Below are 26,080 nucleotides of genomic sequence, written 5' to 3'. Positions count from 1 at the left end.
TTTATTGTCACCTATATTGAATATACACATGCACAAAAATTCATAGCTGCTACTTTGTGAAACAAAATGACAAAGAAAAACTGTCATTGCATCAATGTAGGTAGACCTGGACTGGAGAAGTTTACTCTGAGGAACCTAAGCCTATCTACGATCTCTGCCTCAGATGAATTCTGCCCCTCCTCTAGAATTCTATGACCAGTTCTTTGCTCTTCGTGACATTAAGCAAGAGATTGTTGCCTTGCACCAAGCCGCTAGTCCCTCTATGTCTCTTTTATACTCCGTTTCATCATTGTTAGAGAACCTACTTACAATGGCATCATAACACAAATTTGTAGATGGAGCTGGAGCTGTGTTTAGCCATGAAGTCTAGTCTAGTAGAAGCATAAATATGCAGCTTTGTGATGCTCTAATATTGAGGAAGATCAAGGTGATAATAAGACAAAAGATGATTATTGACTTTAGGAGAGGGGCAGAGACCACATTCCTCTCTTCAAATGGCATTAACGTCAAAAGAGTAGACAGCTTCAAGTTCATAGGAATAAACATCTCCAATGACTTGCACTGGGCCAAGCATATTGACACGTCAGTCAAGGAAACACACTAATGCCTTTACAACCTTAAAAGGCTAAGGAAGTTCAGTGTGCCTCTCCCTGTCCCTCAACAAACTTCTACAGGTGCAACATTGAATGTTTACTTATCGGATGTATGTGATATGGGAACTGGTCTGCTCAAGGTAAGAAGAAGCTGTAGAAGAAAAAGTGTTTCAGCACAGGCTCGGGGGGGAGGGGGTGGGGGGAAAGTGGCCTGTTTCTGTGCTGTAATTGTTCTATGATTCAAAGGTGCAGAATGCAGCTCAGAACACAATTCCGTCCCCTCCATTAACTCCATCTACATCTCCTGCTGCCTAGGAAAGGAAGCCAACACATTGAAAGACCCATCACACCCAAGACCCACTCTCTTCTCCATCCTCCCATCAGGGAAATGTTTCAAGAGTGTGAAAACATGCAATGACAGACTTAAAAGCATTTCTTCCCTGCAACCATCATGCTCCTGAATGAATCCCACAACACTGCTATCTTGCTCGCCTTGCTTGGTGCAAATTAATTTATTTTTTCATTGTAACTCCATACCCTGTAAATTATGCTCTTCTACTTGATATGGTTTCAAGAACACTACAGCTAACCTGTTAGACCATTCGCACAGAACCCTTCTCTATTTTCAATATAATGTGACAAATTTTAAATTAAAATTTAAGAAATTGTTTTGGCAAATTCTGTATCTTAAAAAAAGGGTAAAATTAAATCACCTACATTTGACATAATTGTTATTATTTAACTATTATTACATAAATCAAGAAATGGTATCGTCATAGTAAAGATGCTGCATGAAAAAAAATTGTCTTAGAATTAGTCTCAATCTTGACATGCTGTCCATTTAGTAGATTTCATGTCATGGTCCCACGTGAGTAAAATCACCACAGCATGTGTTACATACATTATTTCTCCAGACTTAAATATGATAAAGAGCCCCTTTGACTTTAAGGATGGGGTGGCATGGTTAACATAGTGTTTAGCGCAAAACTATTGCAGTGCCAGTGACTGGGGATTGAATCCCGCATTGTCTGTTCTCCCCATGTCTGCACGGATTTTCCCCAGGGGTTCCAGTTTCCTCCCACCCTTCAAAATGTACCAGTAAGGTCAGTTGGATGAAATTGGGCGGCGTGGGCTCATGGGCCGAAAAGCTCTGTTTCTGTGCTGTATGTCAAAATTAATAAATGAAAAAGTCTCAGTATTTGTTGCATTTCCTTCCTGATAATAGGAAGAAAGTACAAATGGTGGCCAACAATCTGGCATGAAATTAGCATGAGGGACAAAAGACAAAAGTCTATCCCTAATCATTGTTTATTGTTTCAGCAGCTGAGTTCTTCTTGAAGGGAAACTTTTTTTAATTGCACAGATTTTCAAATACAGTACTCCATGATAGAGGGAATGATATATGCCAAGAAGTTCAGATACAAGTATAAAAATGTATGAAGAAAACAAGTTCAGTCTATTACATCTGACACATTTAAGCAAGTTGTCCGACCTACTGTAGAGATATGTTGCTCTCTGGGAGCAGACACCATGCTTCGAGGTCCATTTAGTAGCCTTATCAGATGAAGCTACATAGGTCTACTAGATATCTGTCTCCCTGTTGTCTGCTCTGTATCATGGGAGTCCAGTTGGCTCTGGAGGAACTGAGATTCGGTGCTCTCTCAAGTTGCCACAGATTTCTCTTGCAGCCACTTGCTGTCAGTAGTCCACATCTGTGTACCCTAAAACTGCTTTCCCATAATGCAGCCATACCAGCTTGTGCATCACAGACTACAGCCTGCTCATCTGGGTACACGGTTGTCATCAATATCTCGACAGAGTATCCATCTCTCAGACACAAGAACAGGCCCAGGCTTTCAGGAGCTAGTGGCAGCACAAGGTAAGGCACAGTGGTGAAAGGTACTGGGCTTCCAGTGTCACACTAACAAGCAGAAACTGTGAAGCATCATTGAGACTACTAACTGAAACAATGACTGATTGCTGAATTGGGTTGGGTAGATTTTGACTCATTGCTTCACAAAGTTTCCTCTACACTCAGACATTTTGTTTCATTATAGCTATTATTTTTCTACTTGTGCACCTTAGGTCAGGTGAAGTCATTTAATAAACCAACTACACATTTTATTCATGCTTTTCACCCCTGGGGTATCTTATTCTGATTTAACCAAGTTGTCAGTTTAAGGTTTGGAGAGTTGGTGCACCTGTCATTTTGAAACACAAGATAAATGCCAATGTAAATGGATGGAAGAACATGAGTGATCCTTGTTCATTCCAGGAATAACCTACATACAATCATTCATTGAAGACAGTGAGTCAAACCTAGAAAAATGCATGTTACAAAGCCACAAGAAGTTACCCAGGCTATTTTATGGTGTCATCCCTCAAAAAAATAATCAATGTTACAAGTAGCAGCCTGCGATTGACAGTCTCTCATTATTAGCAAGAACAGTAGACTTATGAAGATGGCTCAAAGGCTTATAAAGGTGACTCATTATAGAGGTAGTGTTTCCACAGACCTTGCTCAGGAAGGAGTACAGTGATGCTCTAATGAGCACAATCCTTCCAGCAAAGAGAGCATCTTGTCAGCTGAAAATCTGAGAAAAATTTTAAAAATATATTTTAAAAATCTAAAATTAATGATACATTGACAGATATCAACATCAGGAAGCAACGTTATTTCTTTTGCTGTTCTTTTTGAGAAGTGTGCGTCATTGAAAAGGCATCTAAAATGTCCCAGAATGGTGGAAATGGATCTATCTGTTTGAAGCACCATCACTGATGTGTCTCCTTGGAAGTATCGTGGCTGTCAAATCATGAAAATAAGCCTGTTGTTGAATATATGAACATGTTAAATGTGCAGCATTACTGAAAATTTGGCTGTCATTTAAATGAGACAATGAGACTACTAAATTAATGACTGTTTGCTGAACTAGATCCTATGGTGATTACTAAGTGCCCTTCTGATCTCATTTTGTAGCTGGTACTTTGTATTGACTAATATCCATTAGCGTACTTCAACTGCCAGTGTTGTTAAATAGGTGATCTGGGGTATATCTTTAACTATATATAACCATATAACCACTTACAGCACAGAACAGGCCAGTTCGGCACTACTAGTCCATGCCGTAGCAAATCCCCACCCTCCTAGTCCCACTGAACAGCACCCGGTCCATACTCCTCTAGTCCCCTCCTATCCATGTAACGATCCAGTCTTTCCTTAAATGTAACCAATGATCCCACCTCGACCACGTCTGCCGGAAGCTCATTCCACATCCCTACCACCCTCTGCGTAAAGAAATTTCCCCTCATGTTCCCCTTATAATTTTCCCCCTTCAATCTTAAACCATGTCCTCTAGTTTGAATCTCCCCCTTTCTTAATTGAAAAAGCCTATCCACATTTACTCTGTCTGTCCCTTTTAAAATCTTAAACACCTCTATCAAGTCCCCTCTCAATCTTCTACGCTCCAGAGAAAAAAGCCCCAGTCTGCACAACCTTTCCCTGTAACTCAGACCCTGAAATCCTGTCAACATTCTCGTGAACCTTCTCTGCACTCTCTCTATTTTGTTTATATCTTTCCTATAATTTGGTGACCAAAACTGTACACAGTACTCCAAATTTGGCCTCACCAATGACTTGTACAATTTCATCATAAACTCCCTACTCTTGAATTCAATACTCCGATTTATGAAGGCCAACACTCCAAATGCCTTCTTCACCACACCATCTACCTGAGTATCAGCCTTGAGGGTACTATTTACCATAACTCCTAAATCCCTTTGTTGCTCTGCACTCCTCAATTGTCTACCATTCAATGTATATGACCTATTTAAATTTGCCTTTCCAAAATGTAGCACCTCACATTTATCTGTATTAAATTCCATCAGCCATTTCTCAGCCCACACCTCCAGCCTTCCTAAATCACCTTTTAATCTATGGTAATCTACCTCACTGTCCACAACACCACCAATCTTTGTGTCATCCGCAAACTTGCTTATCCAATTTTCTACCCCTACATCCAGATCGTTAATATATATAACAAATAATAGTGGACCCAGGACTGAACCCTGAGGAACTCCACTAGTCACCGGCCTCCAATTGGACAAACAATTTTCTACCACTACTCTCTGACACCTTCCATCCAACCACTGCTGAATCCATTTCACTACCTCCTTATTTATACCTAATGCCTCCACCTTTTTTCCTAACCTCCTGTGGGGAACTTTTTCAAAAGCCTTACTAAAGTCCAAATAGACAACATCCACAGCTTTCCCTTCATCAACCTTTTTTGTAACCCCCTCGAAGAACTCAATCAGGTTTGTCAAGCATGATCTACCCCTGACAAAACCATGCTGATTACTCCCTATCAATCCCTGTACCTCCAAAAATTTGTAAATAGCATCCCTCAGAACACTTTCCATCAACTTGCCCACCACAGACGTCAGACTTACAGGCCTATAATTCCCAGGTTTGTATTTGGACCCTTTCTTAAACAGAGGAACCACATGCGCCACCCTCCAATCCTTTGGTACCACCCCTGTGGCCAGTGACATCCTAAATATCTCTGTTAATGGCCCCACTAACTGTCCACTAGCCTCCCTGAGTGTCCTAGGGAATATTTTGTCCGGTCCGGGAGATTTATCCACCTTTATATTTTTTAACACAGCCATCACTACCTCCTCGGTTATCCTTATATGCTTCATGACCTCCCCACTATTTTTCTTTACTTCAACTGGTTCAACATATTTTTCCCTAGTGAATACCAAGGCAAAGAAATCATTCAAAATTTCCCCCATTTCCTCAGACTTCTCACTCAGTCTACCCTTGCTATCTACAAGGGGTCCAATTTTATCTCTCACTAAACTTTTACTTTTAATGTACTTATAGAAACCCTTTGGATTTATTTTTACTCTGTCAGCCAAAGCCTCTTCATGCCTTTTTTTGGCCTTTCTAATTTCTTTCTTAAGATTCCTTCTACACTCCTTGTAGTCCTCCTTCAACTTCTCAGCTCCCTGCTCTTTATACCTCTTGTACACCTCCCTTTTTCTCCTAACCAAATTTCCAATATTCCTCGAAAACCAAGCCTCCCTATGACTTCCAGCCTTTCCTTTGATCCAGACTGGGACATAACTACTCTGTACCCTCAAAATTTCTTTTTTGAATATCCTCCATTGCAAATGGACCTTGCAAATATCCTTTAAACTTTCCCAATTCTACCTTAAATCCTCCATTGCAAATGGACCTTGCAAATATCCTTTAAACTTTCCCAATTCTACCTTATATCTCTGCTCTCTAGTATTTGACATTTCCACCCGAGGTAAAAAGAGTCTGACTATCTACCCTATTCATGCCTCTCTTAATGTCATACTTCTATCAGATCTGTGACAGATTATGTTATATTTTGTATTATATATATGTATGTTTTAAAGGAGATAAATTGTGAGGTTTTTAGTTAGGTCACACACATACAGACACTTTGAAACAGATCTTATATAAAATGCCAGAGCTCTGCTCAAACCAGACAATCCAGACTTTGAGTGCCTTTGCAAATACTTTGAAGAATGCCTGTAGAGACTTCACAAGTAGGTGTTAATTGGACATGCTGTGGAGTAATGGATTATTGTTTTGGAAGGGAATGGATGAACAGAATCAGAAGATTAGGTCCAGTGCCGCAGTCTGTCTGAATGCAGTTTGCTGTTCTAAGAGGGTCATGTGGTTTACTCTGAGTGTGTGTGTGTGTGTGTGTGTGTGTGTGTGTGTGTGTGTGTGTGTGTATGTGTGTGTGTGTGTGTGGGTGTGTGTGTGTGTGTGTGTGTGTGTGTGTGTGTGTGTGTGTGTGTGAGAGTGTGAGTGAGAGAATTCAGTTCTACAGTTCAGCAGCAGTAGCTGGTTGGAATATGACAAACTGGCAAGCTTGTGGAAAAACCCCATCTTGGAAGATGGGTTGTGTAATGATAGTTAACATGGTTGCAAAGCAACTACCAATGCCTTAATGTTTGATTAGACTTGGCTGCCAGCAGGGGGCTGACACACAGTATGCTGAATCTACAATGCAGACTTGCACCTTCATGGCATGCCTCATGTGCTGTTCATAACAACTTTAAAGTAAAGAATTTTTTCCTTCATCCATGTGTTGTCTAAGAACTCAAACAAACGAATACAAGATGAAACATGGTGTCAGAAATTAGATGAAGGAACTTAGAAAGAAATACTTTAAAAGGTAAAATCTGAAGTCAGCAACTGATCAGTGAAGTGAAGCTAACAAAGTAAAAAATGGAAGGATTACATCCACCACTGAAGCTTCAGCTGACAGGTAATGGGCTGAAAATTGGAACAGATTTAAATAGCATTTTGTATTGTATTCAGTGGCAGTCGGAGCTGATGAGAAAAGTGATCAAGTGAAAGCATCAGTTTTCTTACATGTCGTGGATGATGAAGCCCTGGAGGTGTATAATAACTGCACATTTGCTGTTTAAGGAGTCAAAATGAAACTGGAAAAAATAAAATGGAACAGTTTGAGGCATACTGCATACTTAAAAGTAATGTGACGTTTGAAAGGCACAGATTTTTCACGTGTACAGAAAACGGAAGAAAATATTGATCAGTACGTGACTGAATTGAGAAACAGAAGCAAAACATATGCATTTGGTGGACTGACCAACTCGCTATAAAAGACAGACTTGATTGTGATATTCCAGATAATAGTCTAAGGGAAAGACTGTTAAGAGAAATCTAGATCTGGAAAAAGCCATAGCACTCTGTAGGGCTACAGAAACTGTAAAGCGCAGACAAAAGAGCTGTTCGGTGAAACTAGCTGCAACATGGGATGCAGTGAGCAAGAACAGATATAAACCATTTAACAAAAAGAGCGCCAAAGTGGTAAGAGAGGCATGGCCAGTGAACAAAAATGAAAGGGACAACACCTACCAAAAATGTCCGGCATATGGTAAAATATGCTATATGTGCAACATAAGCAACCATTATGCCCGTTGCTATAGGAACCAAGAACAATAAAGCAAGGTTCATGCAGTAGACAAAAGGGAGATAGAGGGATTCAATGTAGATGTTGTAACTGAAAACAAGAAAGAAAACAAAGACTGGATGTTGAGATTAAAAGTGAATGACATATACATTTCAGTTAAATTGGATACTGAAGCACAAATTAATGTAATATCAGAGACTGATTTTAAGAAAATTAAAAGAATACAAAGAATGATGATTAGGCTGCAATGCTATGCAATGAACGTAGCATACACTCCGGGTAAGCTAATGTACATAGCAGACACATTGTCTACAGCTGTTAACACAAGAGAGCCTGCAAACACCAAAATGGATGACAATATGAATACCTTCGTGGACATGATCACAAGTGCACTGCCTATATCAAATGCAAAAATGGAGCTCATAAAGTCAGAGACAAACAAACATGGAACACTGAGACAACTGAGAAAAAAAACATTTTGGATGGATGGCCTAACATGAAGTAAGACTGCTCACCTGACGTTTCAGAATACTGGAACTGCAGGGCAGAACTATCAGTGGTTGAAAACATCATTTACAAAGGAAGCAAAATCCTTATCCCAAAGAGTCTGAGGAAAGAGATGCTAAAAAGGATGCATGCAGGACATCTCGGAATCGAAAAGTGTAAGAAAAGAGCACGAGAGGTGATGTACTGGCCAAGAATCAACAATGATATAACAAATTAAGTGTCAAACTGTACAATATGCCAGAAATATCAAGCAAACAATCCTGCAGAACCACAAAATCCACACCTAGCATTATACAGACCCTACCAGAATTTAGGTGAAGGGAAGGACTATCTTGTAGTCTCAGACTATTACTCCCTGTATCCAAAGGTGTGTTAACTGAACACCACTATTGCAGATGCTGTAATAACAAGTATGAAAGCTATATTCTCCAGACATGGCGTGGTAAACGAGGGGTTCATATTCAATGGACCCCAATTTTGCAATTTAAAGTTCCGACAGTTTGCCAAAGAAAGGGACTTTGCACACATCACGTCAAGTCCAATGATCAGGGGGAAAAATCAGTACAGAGAGTAAAAAGACTGATGAACAAGGCAAAAGACAGTGGAACAGACCTCTACCAGAGCATGATAGTATACCACACAACGCTGCTCGAGTGTGGTATGTCACCAGCACAACTCCTTATGGGACGTAGGCTAAGATCAAATCTACTCATTCAGCAGAACCTCCTAAAAACAAAAGAGGGGGAGAAAGTGAGAAAATTCAAAGAACAACAGAAAGAAAAGCAAAAGTATTACTTTGACAGAGGAACAAAACACCTACCAGAACTCTTCACTGGTGACCAAGTAAGGCTAAAAGACAAAACAAACATATGGACTCAGAAGGGAACTGTCCTTAGTGAAGTCCAACCAAGATCATACACCATTCAGACAGATGAAGGTGTTGATCTGTGAAGAAATCATTGAGATCTTCAAATGGGACCTGCCACAATAGATGGAAAGAATGATACTGTTGAACAACTTGAATGCACATGAGAAGACATCGTCTGAGGCAAAACTCAGATTCAAGGACAATCAATCAGGAGATTGTCAAGACACGTGAATCCTCCTAAGAGACTCATTGAGCAAATTTAAAGACTCTTGTATAGAATGAGGTAGTGCTATCTTATTCACTCTTCAAGTTTTAGTATATGTAAATGTGAACACACAAAACAAGTTTAAAAAATGTTAACAATGTTGATAATAATGAAAATATAAGTTCTTGGTGTTTAAGTTAAAATTATAGAGTTATACAAAGAAAACATATTAGTTAAAAGTAAGCTACTTTTGTTTTAAGAAAGAGAGATGTAATGATACTGATCATGGTTGCAAAAAGCAACTAGCAGTGCCTTACTGTTTGATTAGACTTGGCTGCCAGCAGGGGACTGACACACAGTATGCTGGATCTGTAAAGGAGATGTGCAATCTCATGGCATGCCTCATGTGCTGTTCATAAAAACTTTAAAATAAAGAACCTTTTCCTTCATCCATATGTTGTCTAAGAACTCACACTTATGAATACAAAATGAAACAGGTTGTGAGTTCCGACTTCAGTCTATTCAAAGCCCTTGTGGTCCATACAAGAGAAGATGACTGGCTGTTTCATGTTTCACCTGAGATAAGGGAAACAGAAAAGAAACTCTGTGGTGACCTGAAAGAAAGAAGTTATCCTCTGGAAAAATCTGAGGGGGCAAGTTTTCCTGGCAAGACACTGAAATGGTTGATCAGAAGGAATCAGTTTGTGTCCAATAAGCAACAAATCTCTCAATGAAAACTGATAAGAACCTTTCTGAGTGGTAACATTCACCTTTCAAGCATCAAAGCCTGGTGAACTTCATAAATGTTAAATTCTGTGCACAGTATAAGAATTGCCTGATACTGGTGAACTTGGAGGAGCGAGAAGTGAGATTGGACAATGAATCAAATAACCTTTCTGAACTTATAAATTAGAAAGGGGTTAAGTTAGGTTAAGGATAATAGTAACAAGTTAAAAGTTTGATCCTGTTTTTATGTTTAAAGAACATTAAAATCAACTTTTGTTTAAGTAACCATTTGTCTTGGTGAATTTCTATTGCTGCTGGGTTTTGGGGTCCTCTGGGCCTGTAACCTTTGGGGGATCGTCCTTTCGGATTAAAAATTGGAGTTTTGGGATCTTAACCTTTTTTGTGATTTATTAGTTAATTGGTTTTTCCAATCTAATTTAAAGCTTGTGTGTGTGGAAAACAGCAGCAAAGGATGTTAGTACATTTTTGTCACAACCATCACCTGCGGAACTGCAGAGCAAGAGAAAAAAGAAACTGATGGTCATTGCTAAGACATTAAAGGTGCCTGAAGTCATGCATTGGAGGACGAAAATACAAATACAGAGGATTATAGTGAAACATTATAGAGGTGAGGGAAAAAATGTTGAGAAACACAGAAAATTATATGGAGGATAGATATTTTAAATTGCAATTGGAGTTGGAGAAATTGAGGGTGGAAAAAGAAAGAGAAAAATTGAGGGTGTTGGAAGAAAGAGAGAAATTGAACTTTGAGTTGCAGAAACAACAAAATGGAGGATGAGAAACGGAGAGTATATGAGGCAGAGGAAACTGGAAAACAAGAAGCTGAAAAAGGGAGAAATATGAGTTAGAGGTATGATGAAAAATGGAGGATGATGAAAGACAAAGAAAATATGACTTGGAAACGATTGAAAGAGACAGACGGTTTCAATTAGAGAAGTTAAGAATTGAGATGGTTGGAGGTAAGAGAATTGAGGCTGTAACTCCCGGGGAGAGGTTTTTGGCTAGTAGAGAGGTAAATCTAGTTCCTCCTTTTGATGACCGAGAAAATAGATACATACTTTCAGCTTTTTGTTAAGGTTGCTGAGAGCTCAAGATGGCCAAAAGAAAAATGGCCTCTTATGCTCCAAAGTGTATTGAAGGGAAACCACAAATTGCATACTCTACCTTGACTACAGAGGAAGTGGCAAATTATGATACTGTTAAACAAGCAGTATTGAAAGCTTATGAGTTGGTTCCAGAAACATATAGACAAAAATTTAGGAGTTTGGTGAAAACATGGGATCAATCTTATATGGATTTTGCTCTGGGAAAATCTCTATGTATTGATCATTGGTGCACCTCAAAAATAATAAATAATGATTTTGACAGATTGAGAGAATTGATATTAATTGAGGAAATTAAAAGGTGTGTTCCAAATGAGATGAAATTATACCTGGATGAGAGAGACATGGGGACGTGGCAGCAGAAGGTGAGGTTAGCGGATGATTCACAAAAACATATTTCAGGACAGTAAGCCTTTTCAGAGAGTTAATGTGGAACAGATTAGTAAACCTGTTCAGAAGGTTAATGTGGAGCAGACTAGTAAACCTGAAATTGTCTGGGGAGAAGGTTAAGAGAAAAGATGAAGGTAAGGTGGGAAAGGACAGAACTTCTGCATTTGTATGTCTTTTTTTGTACGAAACCTGGACATGTTATTGCGTATTGTTTTGTGTTGAAAAAGAGATGAGAAAAGGTGGTTTTACCAGAAATGTGTATTCAGACAGTTGAATTAAAGGAGAGCAGATTTTCCAAACCTTGTAAGGGTGTTATGGATGTTTTCAAGCCTTTTGTGTCAGAGGGCTTGGTTACAGTAAAGGAGGGAGAATCACAGGTTCTATTGGAAAATGTACCTATTTTGTATTCATTAATCCATTACTATGTAACAATTTACTATGTGTAATGCATGTCGAAAGAACCAGAGACTTGTTGATCCAAGCCAAGGCTTTTATTAATAACTAAGACTGGAGCATATCACAAGTAGGTAGACAGTCCAGAATGACCTGGTCTGGCTAGGAGCAATCCTTTAAAACCTGCCAGTAGGTGTGGCTACACTCTCAGCCAATCACAGTCATCATACACTACCATCTGTACATATGTACATATACACTTTGGTGATAGAATCTGTACTAACACACTATGTACTTCAACTACACTATTTATGGAAAATATTCATGTAATTAAGTAACAGCCACATTATGTCGAAAAGTTGGCTGATTATAGTATGTGCAGAATTTGCTGACTACAAAGCCTACTAACTTTAAAACACAAAGAGGGAAAATATTTTCATCCCCAAAGTTACACAAAACTGCTAACTTTAAAACATAAGTCTAGACAGAAAACATCAAGGTCATACATTCAGATCTAAGAAAATAATAGTGGTTACAGGCACCAGGAGAACAAGCATTCAAACAGGATGAGATCAGGGGAGTAACAGGAGATCAGATAGGAGAAGTTAGTTAGGCCAAGGCAGGGGAACCATAGTCGCGAGTGATTTATTATGAAACAGGCTGGTTTCAAGAAGATAAGTGTAGCGCAAGGAGAAGTGATAAGAGTACCATGACCGAGAAAAAAGCTAGGATGAGCTAATTGGAACAAAAGATCAATCAAACTCAAACATGGATAAGTCACTGAAAATCTATATTAAAAAAGTGCAATGTCTCATAGCAACAGGCATTTCAGAGTTCAGGCTTTGTCTCAGCTTTTGCTTTCAAATAAAGGCTTAAACTTTTCTGAAGAATTCTCCGCATTTCCTGACTCATTTCTGGACATCAAAAAAAAACCACAACTGAATTTGGCGCAGCGAGCAGGGTCAGAAAGAGACTCATCAGATAAGAGGTGGCAGGTCGGAACCAACAGGTGGCCACCCGCAAAAATAGTTAAGTTTTTTCAGTTTAAATTTGGACTAAAATCTAATGGGTACGGGCAGTCTCTGGGGACTCTGATCCAAAGATTCTGCTGACAAATTGACCTGAAAGGAGGCTCAGAGAATTGATCAGGAAAACTGCGCAGTGGGGAGAGTAGTAATAAGGGACAGAGTTTGAAGAAAAATTCCACATGGTGTTGGTAAGTCTTTGTGGATACTGCCCTAGATAAATAGAGGTCTGCACGGGCGGGGCATCCTGTGGATACTGCCCTAGGTAAATAGGGGTCTGCATGGGCAGGATAAAAATCCTCGTGGCTACTACCTGAGGTAAATAGCGGTCTAAACGGTCAAGGGTACCGTCCTAGGTAAATAGGGGTCTGCATGGGCAGAACAGGTAGGTTATATAAAATTGGGATCAATTGGACAATTTAAAACCACAAAATGTTAGGGAAAAAAGTAGAAGTAACATTGAAAATAGCAGAGTAACTGCAAAGAGTGGACAGGACAGAAATAAAGACCATGACTGGACTGAATGATGAAGTGTGCTGAACAAAATAGCACAATGAATAAAACAACTGCAGTTGAATCTGAAAAATGGGAGAAAAGAACAAAAAACTGTCAACCCAGTGGCCAAGGGAAGGGACCTTTGATATATACATGTGTAATGAAATGGAATGGAAGAACTGATCTAAAATTATGTCTAAAGATAAATCCAAAATATGAGAATGAAAGAGGCAGCGATACTGAAGCCTTTCAGGGCAGGAGAGAGACTTTCAGGGCAGGAGGATAACTGAAGAAGAAAGTAAAAAACGGGAGAAATAGTCTGAACAGGAGGAGAATCAGGAAAAGAAACTGACATTATGTGGAGTAAATGTAACTCAGTGTTCTTATTATTCAACCTTGATACAGGGATTTAGGGGAAGGGGGCTACAAGGGGTGTGATTGACCTTGTATGTAGAATAATGATGTAATCTTTTAGTGCAACTTGTTTTCTCGAGTGTTTAAAAGTTGATGCATCCATTTGTTGAATAGAGACCTCCAGAGACTGCTTTCAAGGCTGAAAGCAGTAAGGGTTCTCTCAGGTTAACCTGGTGTCCAATAAAGAGTTAACTGGACCATTTCTGTGTGCTGTGTTCTTTGCATCGGAAAGTGGCAGTTTCAATACATTTGGCAAACCAGCCAGGAATCCAAGATTGAAGAATGCTTACTGTATGTTGTCAGTGACCAGCTGAACTAGCATCTAAGAATGGGCCCATGGGACATTTTGCCAATTCTTCTCTTAAGGTGTTAGATCAATCGATCCCTCCCTCCCTATGGCATAGCTCTGACCTACTCCAGATGAACTAAGAGTGTTGCATCCTGAGCACACAGAGGATAAGGGGTTGAGGGGATAAAAGTATTGTCCAACCATAACATGTTGCCCTAGTTTTGACGCCCTGCCTTAGATTGGTTGTTAAGAGGGGAAACCGCTCATGGAAAGGACAGGACCCAGAAGTGGGTGCAGAGGAACAAAAGGGCAACATGGGGCAAGTGTGTGATAAATTGGGAGTAAACACTCCTATGAGTAAAATGTTGGAAATGAGTGACGTTGGGACCCTGGAACAGACAATGTGTTATTTATATTGGAAGTATGGTAGAAATTTAAATTGGACAGTGAGTTGCACAACTCAGAAAAAGGTAGGTATTGAGCAGGAGGCCAGAAAAGGACTGGCCAGGTAAATTTATGATAGAGTTAAAAAGGTAATGATTTATCTGAAAAGGGACCAGTCCCATCCATGTTCCAATTACACGGAGCAGGAAGAAGAATTTACAATGGTAGTTACGCAGCTGAGGGAAAACAACTAAGATGGAAAAAAAGAATAAGAACTGGAGAGATAATGGGAGCCACAAGGGAGAAAAATTTGGGAATCTCAATTACTTATCTGGAATATTGCTTGGTCATCAAAGTAAAGCCAATAATGATTGGCCGCTCCCGCCCTGTTTGTGCAATATAATTTGTAAGGCTGAAATTAAACTTTTCTCCATGTAAGGTGTGTAATAGAAATTAAATTTAAATAAGGTACAGACCAGCACCAACTACAGAATGCGAAAATGATTTAGCATTTCAGATTAAAGATATGATAATTATAATTAAAATGGTAACGCATTCTCTCAGGCGCCGAATGGTTAACAATCAGAAGGTGAAAGAATAAAACCCTGGGGACCCGATGTCAGGCATGGCAACCTTATTCTTGCAGAATAATGAGAATGAGAAATCAAAAGATTCCTTGTGGGCAAGGCCACCCCCACATGTACCCAAGCAACCACAGTAACCAGACCTGTGTCTCACTAGTTACGATAAAGAAGAAGGTTTCTGACTTAGCATTGATGTAAAATTGTTGCTCATTTTGGAAAAAAAACTAACTTTGTAAGTTTGCCTCACACTTTCATTAACAGTAGAAAGACTGCACATAAGTGAGGAAGAAGGGGTTAAAGAGCTTGAACTAAAGTTATCTACAGTAATTTTGAAACCTGCCTTCCAGAGTACTTCAATCATGCAGCAATTTCACAAGTTATTGGATCTTAAAAGTAACAATGATGAAATGGTGTTCCATGTCTGCAGTGTTTCTTGGTTCTAACTTGTACAGAAGGAGTAAAAACAAATCAGACAGAAGAAATCATTTTTTTTTTTAAACTGCAATGTCATTTAAGACTTATTGAAACTGGTCTAATACCAATAACCACCTAGAAGAGTGGTGATGACCTTTGGGCCAAGTATTAAAGAGAGAGAGCTGAGGTACCTTTGAAACCAATATTAAAATACATCCAACATTTAGGGGCAGCTCTCTTGATGTCTAATCCAATAGACGACTCAAGCACATTTGAGCTACTATGAACCTTTCCCTTAGTGAATTAATCTAACCTTCTATGAGTGTATTACTGTTAACTCGACGGCCTTTTTAAAACTGCCTTGAAATGAAGTAATGAAGACGGCTGCCTTCTATCATCCAGTTTTCCCAGGAATTTGAATTGTTTGCCCTTGTTAGAGCCTACAAGATAGGGAAAGGAATGTTTATGCCCATACCAGAACTTTTTTACCCCTTGGGAATGCTTGCATAGATGCTACTGCAAAAGCTGCTGTTATAAACGGTCCACTCACCGTTTATTCAGAAAGTGATAAACTGCATGAATAGAACAGTCTTGCCTGATATAGGGAAGAAGCAAAGTTCAGGGGGACTTTCATTAAGCTCTGTAAACAGGAGGGGGTGTGCCAGAAATCAAATTATGAACCACCCCTGCTGGACAATTTCTGTACCAAATACAATTTCTTTTACTTGTACTACTTAATTATATATATGCAATAATGTAGATTGACTAAGGAGGAGTCCCACAGGAGTGGCACATCACTAATCTAAGAAAGTAGGACCTTCCAAAGGAAGGAACATATTATCTGCCTACAAAATAATCTTGGTAAAGGAATTGAATGCCTACCGTTTGAGTGTATATGGATTAATTTTATATAATTAAGAACGTAAGTATAAGTATTGTTTTATTATTGATTTGTCTTTAAGAATAAATTGTCTAAATTGTCAGCAGAATCTGGGATGAATTGGATAAAGGAATTGGTTCCACTAATCCCATTAACCCCAGGCAGCAGGAATAGTGGAATGTGAAAATGAAAAATAAAACTAAAGTGGCCAAATTGACTGAAGAAACAGGGCTAAAATTGGCTAAAAGGTGCTACCCATAGCATTGTTTTAAATTCAGATGACACCACAGGCTAAGTCAGGGCTATCTGCTGCAGAGATGGACCACGGACAGCCAATACAGACATCTTGGGGAGCAAATCCTACACAGCCAGTAGGGTTGGATTTATCATCATTAGATGATGACAAAAGGAAATATTTGAGTAACCTAACTAAAACTTTTTTTGAGAGATGCATTCACAGGTACAACAAACATACCTAAAGGAAGGTGATCCAACAGATCCAAGTGGTGAATATCCTAATGTCAAACCTGAGGATTATATTCTGGTAGAGAATTGGATTGGAAGAAATTGGGAACTCCCTGAAAAGGACAATTTCAGGTCCCAGTAATAACAATGATGGCAGTAAAGCTTGAAGGACAGCCTCACTAGATGTACCAAACAGACTTAAGGAAAATGGTTCAGCTAAGATATTAAGACTTTTATTATAACAGACTGAGAAAGAGAGGCCCACCTACAACATGACTACTTCATTATTATGCCTACTGTCACCCTGACATCTGAACTGAATACTGGAGTCGTGTCTAAAAAGAGGAATTTTTGGTGACAGCATAATATCATTTTAAATGTGTTTTACTTATATGTTGATAAGATGAATGTTTATAGCTGTTGAATCTATTCCATATTCTAACCAACTCAACGCAAGGTATCCACTCAAAACTCAGCCCTACCTCATACAGAAAATGATAAAAATGGATTTTGAGACAGAATGGACTACACACAAGGATATAAACATGTGGAGGATGAGAGGATATAACATGACATCTTTTATTAAATGCTGTCTTCAGTCATTTAGCTATACTAAAACTGGGAGAAAGTTGATACCAGACTCTTAGTGTAGACAATGAGACATTTATTTTGACATAAAGCTTATCAGTGACTCACTACTAATTGGATGAGGTCCAATTGAAATATGTGGTTCCCTCTACACATCATGTATAAGTGCTACACCAGCCAGAAGTTAGAGCATATTTGCTTATGGATCGCTTAAGCAGTTCCAAGCAGCTAAAGGAAGGTGTATAGAAAGCCAGCCACAGTTATTGATCAGATAGATAGCATGAAAGAGGAGGTTGCTAAGGTACTCGCTTTTACAACGCAATCACTTCTGAATTAGCACAGTCAGCATATTTCTTAAATAATAGTTACCCCATGTGTTTTGAAAGATAATTTGCCTTGTTTAGAAGCACACTGCTGCGGATGTGAATGTAGGATTAAGGAAGGACACTTCTCATGCACTTGTTTCAGGAAGGAATGTTTGAATCTAACTCGAGGAACTCAGGTGGTTTGTGGGGATGCTGCTAGGAGACACAATGGGAAAAATATATTAAGGATAGGAAAAATCACCATCGATTTTGCTAATGTGTGTGTGTGTGTGTGTGTGTGTGTGTGTGTGTACCAAGACCCCACCACATGTTATCAGTTAAAGAAAGCCTATGTATTACAGGCAACAGTTTCACTGCCTTGTTTGCCATGGGACGTTAGGACCTCTTGTCATTCCATGCCCAGAAAATGCAAGAGTCAGAAGACTGATCTTCGCTGAGTGTCAAAGGAATCCTGCAACCCTAGGAACTGACATCAAATAGGAAGTCCTTAGCTCCATATCCCTTAGAAGATCAGCTGGGGTGGTGGTTGACAAGAATCGCAATCATCTTATCTTGTGGCTTAACAGTGTTGGGCAATGGGATAGTGGCAGGGTTGGAGCTGTTAATTGAGAATTGGTAGAATTGAGGCTTTTCTCACAGAAACCCAGATATGCAGTGGATTATCAGTTTGCTTCCCAGGGTGGAGTACATGTAATTGTAGAGGATAAGTGCATTACAAAAGTTACTGATAAATTCTTCATTATCTCAGAGGCGATGCAAGATATCCATAATCAGTTAGACAGTTTTAGACAGGGACCGAGGAGAAGAATGGATGGCTTGCTTGGTAACCTGAATATTTGGAGGGTCATTGTGGGGGGTGGGGGGGGGGGGGGGGGGAGGGATCATATATCTTGCATACAGTTGTGATATTAGCTAATTAAAAATTATAAACCAAAAGACAAATTTAAGAAAATAAATGTAGTATTAAAGTGAATATTAAATAATTTAGAAGTATCAAAGTGAATTAAAAAACAAAATGGAAGCCTGATGTCTAGATTGAGGAGAGGCTCCATGAATGATACAGACTGGTATAGTATACAAGCAGTGCACATAAGAAATACATGACAAGTTCTCTGTTTAGACTCCCTGGGAGACCAGGGTTTGATTCAAAGTGGGAAGAAGTAGAATAATCAGACAATCCCACTGACATATACTTGGTGCAGTAACTGTTATAATCTGCACAAAGTGCAAGACACACAAGAAGAGTGCAGCACGGCTGAAAAATAGTCTGTGAGGGTTCCTGGATCTTTTTTCCCCAAATCAGACATGAAGGAACAGGTTTTTGGCTCAGTGGCTCAGGGAGTGGGAGAGAGATACTTTGAAGACTGAGCATGAAATTTTGCAAATAACCCAGTTTTAGGGATAGCTATTGTAGTTTAATCTGACCTTTTATGGTTGCAGCTTTTAGTCTTCTCTCTCTCTCTCTCTCTCTCTCTCTCTCTCTCTCTCTCTCTCTCTCTCTCTATGTGAGACCATTTAGGTCTCAAAGGGGGGAATATATGGAAAATATGTCTATGTACTATTCATTATTTATTCATTAATCCATTACTATGTAACAAATTACTATGTACTTCAACTGCACTGTTTATGAAAAATATTCCATGTAATTAAGTAACAGCCACAGTATGTAGAAAAGTTGGCTGATTATAGTATGTGTAGAATTTGCTGACTACAAAGCCTGCTAACTTTAAAACACAAAAAGGGAAAGTATTTTCATCTCCAAGGTTACACAAAACTGCTAACTTTAAAACATAAGTCTAGACAGAAAACATCAAGGTCATACATTCAGAACTAAGAAAATAATAGTGGTTACAGGCACCAAGAGAACAAGCATTCAAACAGGATGAGATCAGGGGAGTAACAGGAGATCAGATAGGAGAAGTTAGACAGGACAAGGTAGGGGAACCATAGTCGCGAGTGATTTATTATGAAACAGGCTGGTTTCAAGAAGATAAGTGTAGTGTAAGGAGAAGTGAGTGATAAGAGTACCGTGACCGAGAAACGAAGCCAGGATGAGCTAATTAGTACAAAACATCAATCAAACTTGAACATTGGAGTAACTGAAAATCTGTATTAAAAAAGTGCAGTGTCTCATAGCAACATGCATTTCAGAGTCCAGTCTTTGATTTGTCTCAGCTTTTGTTTGCAAATAAAGGCTTAAACTTTTCTGAAGAATTCTCCACATTTCCTGACTCATTTTTGGACATCAAATTTCTTACTAAAGTGGATTTATTGAAGGATAACTGAGAGAGGAAAGAAATTTTTGCTTTTGTAACTCCTTCTGGGTATACAAATATAATGTATTATCTTTGAAAAATGCCCCTGCAACATTCCAAAGGATGATAAATTCGGTAATCCAAGGGTTGACACATACAGATGCCTATATTGATGACTTGGTCACAAAAAGTGACACATTGGAAGAACATCTGAGGGAATTCGACAAATTGTTTGCAAGATTATCCAAAGTAAATGTAACTGTTAATTTAGCTAAAAGTGAATTTGGACATGCTACTGTGACATACATAGGTCATGACGTTGGTTATGGCAAAGTTGCACCTATTCAAGCTAAGGTAAATGCAATTTCTATATTCCAAATGGCAAGAAAGCAGTGAAAAGGTTTTTAGGAATGGCAGGATATTATAGGAAAGTTTGAGAAATTTTGCTGAAGTTGCTTTTCCTTTAACCAATCTTTTGAAGAAAGGGAAGAAAATCTCCTGATTTTGACAGACCATTTTCTTTAGCAGTTGATGCCAGTGAGGGGGAAACAAGTGCAGTTTTGTTACAAAAACATAATGAAATTGACCATCCAGTTGCCTACTTTTCAAAACAAAAAAAAATCAATGTTCATCAAAGGAACTATTCCACTATTGAGAAGGAACTGTTTTCTATAATACTTGCTCTGCAGAATTTTGATGTATATCTCGGTACATCTCATGAAACCAATTGTGATATTTACCAACCACAATCCTCTGGTGTTATTGAATAAAATGAAGAATAAAAACAGAAAATTGTTAAACTGGAGTTTAATATTGCAAGAACATAATCTGAAAATTAATCATGTCAGAGGTACAAATAATGTGATAGCAGATTGTCAAGGTTTTAAAATTGATCATGCATAGAAATATATTCTCTCAACATTGGGTTACATTGTTATAACATGAAAATGTTAGAAAATGTTATAACATAATATATTGATATCACTGTAGTGATTGTAAAGTCAGTTTAGTTATAACTGAATTTTAACGCAAGTTAAAATTCCTTTGTAAGGGGAAAGTGTAACAGTTTATATTATATTTTATATTGTATATAGATATGTTTTAAAGGAGATAAATTGTGGGGTTTTTAGTTAGATCACACACAGATACAAACACCAAGACTCTGCTCAAGCCAAACATTCCAGGCTATGAGTGCCTTTGTAAAAACTTTGAACAATGACCATAGAGACTTCACCAGTAGGTGTTATTTGGACATACTGTGGAGTAATGGATTATTGTTTTGGAAAGCAACAGACGAACAGACTTGGAAGATTGGATCTGGTGCTGCAGTCTGTCTGAATGCAGTTTGCTGTTCTAAAAGGGTCATGTGGTTGTCTCTGAGTGAGAGAGAGGATTCAGTTCTACAGTTCAGCAGCAACAGTTAGGGCTCTGAAACATGACAAGCTGGAAAGCTTGTGGAAAAATCGCATCTTGGAAGATGGATTGTGAGTTCTGACTTCAGCCTATTCAGAGCCGTTGTCGTCCATACAAGAGGAGATGGCTCGCTGTATAATGTTTCACGTGAGATAAGTGAGACAGAAAAGGAACTCTGTGATGGCCTGGAAGAAAGAGGTTATCATCTGGAAAACCCTGATGGGGCAAGTTTCTTTGGCAAGACACTCAAGTAGCTGTTCTGAAGAAATCAGTTTGTGTCCAATGAGCAACAAATCTCTCTCTGAAAACTGACAAGAACCTTTCTGAGCGGTAACCATTTACCTTTCAAACACCAAAGCCTGGCGAAATTCATAGATGTTAAATTCTGTGCACAGTATAAGAATTGCCTGATAACAGTGAACTTGGAGGAGTGAAAAGTGAGATTGGACAGTGAATCAAAGAAATTTTCTGAACTTATACACACATTATATACATGTGCGCTTAGAATTAAAAGGGGGCTAAGTTAGGTTAAGTTAAGTTAATAGTAACAAGTTAAAGTTTGATCCTGTTTTTATGTTTAAAGAACATTAAAAGTAACTTTGTTTAAGTAACCATTTGCCTTGGTGAATTTCTATTGCTGCAGGGTTTTGGGATCCTCTGGGCTCATAACAGATCAATATACTTCAATTGTTGACAAGTGATCAATGTGATGTTTGATGAGATCACAATCTTGTGGAAGTATATCCTGTTTTACATTATTGTCAGATAAATTTGGATTAAATTGTGCTCCCTGTGAATCCTGGTAGAGAAAATTTTGGGAGCTGAGTCTTTTGATTCCTCCTGTGTTGTTATTCGTATTAGTGTCCATATGCTTTATTTTGCAGGTTCACCCAACAAGAGAAGTGATAGGTTTAGATCCAGACAAATTCCCAGTATATACAAATTGATTGAAAGTGCTAGGTGGTGTCAGTTTTCAGCATGAGCAGTCTGCAGAGCTGTAGATGATTGGGTCTAAATAGTTTTTTTTTCAACTAAGGAATGTAAGCAAAATGCAGATCTTCATGGTATGAACATTTTTTTTATAATTTAGACATACAGCATGGTAACAGGCCATTTTGGCTCACAAGCCCATGCCATCCAATTTACACCCAATTAACCTACAACCTCCAGTTTGTTTCGAATGGTGGGAGGAAATCGGAGCCCCTAGGGAAAACCCATGCAGATAGGGGGAGAACATACAAACTCCCTACAGACAGTGTGGGATTTGAACCCTAGTCCTGATCGCTGGTGCTGTAAAGGCATTGCCAATCGTGCCACCACTTTCAGAAATTCTCACATATTTAAAAGAAAATCTTGCTGATGAAAAATTACTATCAAAATCATTAAGGCAACTTTGACACTTAAAAATAGAAATAGCAATACTAAAATCTTGCACAATGTCAACATCTAACAGTTGGATACTAGAAACAGAGGCAAAATTGCTTCACTCTCAATTAATTTTACCACAGCACTTTTTGGCATTGCAAAGATGAAATTCTAAGCCAATAACTTTGGATGAAATTCTAAATTTTATAGTTTGAATGCATCAAGTATTTAATGCTTCAGCTTACTAAAATGATTTATTAACTCTAATATGGAAAAAAATGTATTTTCTTGAAAATGGTGAAAAAGACATTCTTCAATTTTGTCAAGTGATCTAACTTTAAATTTAGTGAAATACTTTTATCTCTGGGCTTTAAATCAAGTAGACATGACCTTTTCAATTCTATTGCTATTCAGCATAACATGCTCATAGCTTTTAAATAAAAAGAAAATGAAATCTGTACAAAGACACGAGAAACTTTCTTGCAATTGCTCCTTCTATGCCACCATAACTTTAGCAAAAATCCATTGGAAATTCTATTCATCTGCTACATATCTGGAGAAGTTCTTATGAAGTAGCTGTAAGAAAATTTCCAGCCAATTTTTTTCTTACCTTGAGGGGGCTCATTTGTAAATTTAATAGATGACTGTAATAAATTGATGGGAAACTTTGGATGGACTTCTGTTGTGATCCAGGTTCTAAATCCATCATGCATCATTTCTGTTGTTGCAAGAGTATCTAAAAGTTCATCCATGAAATTCAAGCCCAAGTGGCAGTTCTGCAAAAGAAGCCAGCCACCATCCTGTATGCTTTGAGCCAACAAACGTCTTGCGTGAACTTCCTGACCCTGGCCCATGGATATGGCTCGACAAGGGATGTTCTAAAGGAACATTTTAGAAAGAGATCGGTTTTATACTTGCAACTAAATGAAGTTCACTCAGCATTGGATATTAATATGCAGTTTTAAAACTGTTAACTATTAATAATTTGATTTGTCCAATATCAGAAGTTAACAAAAGTTTAGTGTTATAACTGAAATTGTTTTTAACTTGTAAAATTATGTATTAAATTAAGTAATATGTATGCACATAGCATTTAAAATGTAACATATTTCAAAATAGATTGTCTTTTCCATTAAAATGTAATTCAGTACATAATTCACAAAGGAGAAAGAGAAATTTAGCATTTAGATTTAGAAAGGTGCTGTATAGGGAAGATTTGTGGCTGTAATGAGACAGCACTGCCCCCTACCGAATTGGAGGACACATCAGCTGCCAATCAAGGTTTGGTTCCACCCCAGTCATTAATGCACACCTTGCTGTTGGCTCCCATATAAATTACCTGGACTTGACTCTCCAGCCTGCTTGTACTTGGCCTTGGGCTGTTGTAATTGGATTAACCCAACAGACACCAAGCTATTGGAACTTGCTATGACTTGGGCTGGACCCTCTAGCACTATAAAGGTGCCATGTGCTGTTTGTTCTCTCTCTTTGCCAGTTTGGGACCACCCTGCTTCACTCCAAGCCTACAAATTTGGAAGAGTGCTGGAGAAATTGTTGGTAAGATGTGCACTGTTAAAAGGGTTGGGAGTGTTTAATTAGTGTCCCTTGTAGTATAGAGCAGTGTCATGGGGTGGTGGGGCATCAAAGTGATTTTTCCTTGATCATTGTGTGTACCGGTTCATTGTCTGTGTGTTTTGTTCCCATGCTATTTTGCCCTTATTTGCTATTAATTGTCTATTACTTTCCCATGGGGGGGGGGGGGTGTCAGTGTGTGTTGCATCAGTTACCATTTCCCACACTTGGCATCTGTAAGTATAATCTTTCCTTACTAAAACTGTGTTCAGTGTTCCTGCCTTTGAGACCTACCAAACCTGTTTCCTCACCCACTCGCTCACAACAGGTACATTGGTTTTAATGTTTTTGTTAACTCTCACTATAATGTAAAGATTTTAGAGTCATGGAGTTGTAGAGAACTGTGTTTTCACTCCTATAATGAGCTCAAACATATAACACACATGCATACAACAAAATCCTAAATTGTGTAAAAATATTTTTGTATAATGTGCACATGCATATACAACATGGGTGTAGTATTTTAAATTTTGATGGATAAATCAATTTGCATTTAAATGGAACATAAGACAAAGCACATACCAGTATCTGACAGTGAATCTCCCACAAATTAACACCCAATCAACTTCCACCAGAGGTGTCAATCACCCATTATACAGCTGATTTCCTGCTGCAACACATTAACAAGCTTTGGAGATGAATCAATTAAATAGAACAAGACAGGCTTCAGAGTTGAGCAGAATTTTAATTCTAATGTTGGCTCAAATCAGAGGCCCTTGATGTGTTAATCTCCTCCCTCATGGATGGATCTGGGCAATTATCAATGATAAAGTGCTGTGTCCTAGCCAGAATGTCCTGTTTATAGGAATACCATGGCATTCCTAAAATATTCCTAAAATCAAACTTTCCCATGACCACTATAAATGGTGCACATTCTTTCATTGCCACTGTTACCTTCTCATTGTCGCTATAAACATTTCCCATACTCACTATAAATTGCTTCTTTCCCACAGCTGCTGTAAATTGTGCACATTCTTTCATTGCCGTTGATATATTCTCATTCTTGCTAAAATAGTTCCATTTGCTATAATTTGCCAGTTAGTTTTTTCCACGGCCACTCTAAATTGTGTGCGTTCTTAATGCTATATATTTTCATGCCCACTATAAATTGCCAGTTCAACTTTCTCACATCTGCTATTAATTATATTAATTCTTTCAATATGTAAAAATATTCTCATATAGCACACACATGCATATAATATGTGGGGTGTTGGGTTTGTAAAATAAGCATATAACACACAAGTTATATGCATTTTTTTTAAATGGTGCTACAAAATGGAAACAGGCTCTTTGGTCCAATTTGACAACAAAGCTAATCTCGGTTGCCACCATTCTGCTTGTATACCCCAAACAGTTCCTATCCATGCAACTATCTGAACAGGTTTTAAATAAATACAACATGCAAATGTGATACTAGTGATTAGATTGTGTAAAGTGGGTCCATTTGCAGAAACTAATTTATTTGAATATTTAGTGTCTGTATGTGGGAATAAGGTGGCAAGACTTAGAAATTAATACATATTACACTTCATCTTCTAACTGAATGTTAACTTGTAATTTGCCACCTATTACAATTGGTTGTTGTAATCTACTCCAATTCAAAGGCCATTGCAGTTTGCCAAACCTTTCAAACACAATTAAAATACTGATTAACTTTATTGAATTTGCACAATTGGCATCCAATCCTTGAATGGCATTTGCAGCACCTATGTTGCAGAGCTGATGCCCATCCTTCCTAATGTCACCCTGTTGTCAATATTCACAA

The 26,080-nt window shown here is 38.4% G+C and overlaps 1 protein-coding gene across 7 annotated transcripts in view; it reads right to left on the bottom strand.

The window, feature by feature from the left end:
- The window catches only part of dnah5l (dynein, axonemal, heavy chain 5 like), a 425,035-nt gene that overhangs the window by 73,093 nt on the left and 325,862 nt on the right, over positions 1–26,080 (bottom strand). For all 7 annotated transcript variants that reach the window (XM_069913293.1, XM_069913291.1, XM_069913294.1 and 4 more), the window contains one exon: positions 23,294–23,561. In XM_069913293.1, coding sequence (XP_069769394.1) covers positions 23,294–23,561 — 268 coding nt within the window. The remainder of the gene's footprint in view (positions 1–23,293; positions 23,562–26,080) is intronic.

The sequence above is a fragment of the Narcine bancroftii genome, chromosome 1 (assembly GCF_036971445.1).
Source record: "Narcine bancroftii isolate sNarBan1 chromosome 1, sNarBan1.hap1, whole genome shotgun sequence".
Lineage (NCBI taxonomy): Eukaryota > Metazoa > Chordata > Chondrichthyes > Torpediniformes > Narcinidae > Narcine > Narcine bancroftii.
The sequence above is the reverse complement of the archived record's forward strand: the minus strand, read 5'-3'. Positions and strand labels throughout refer to the sequence as shown.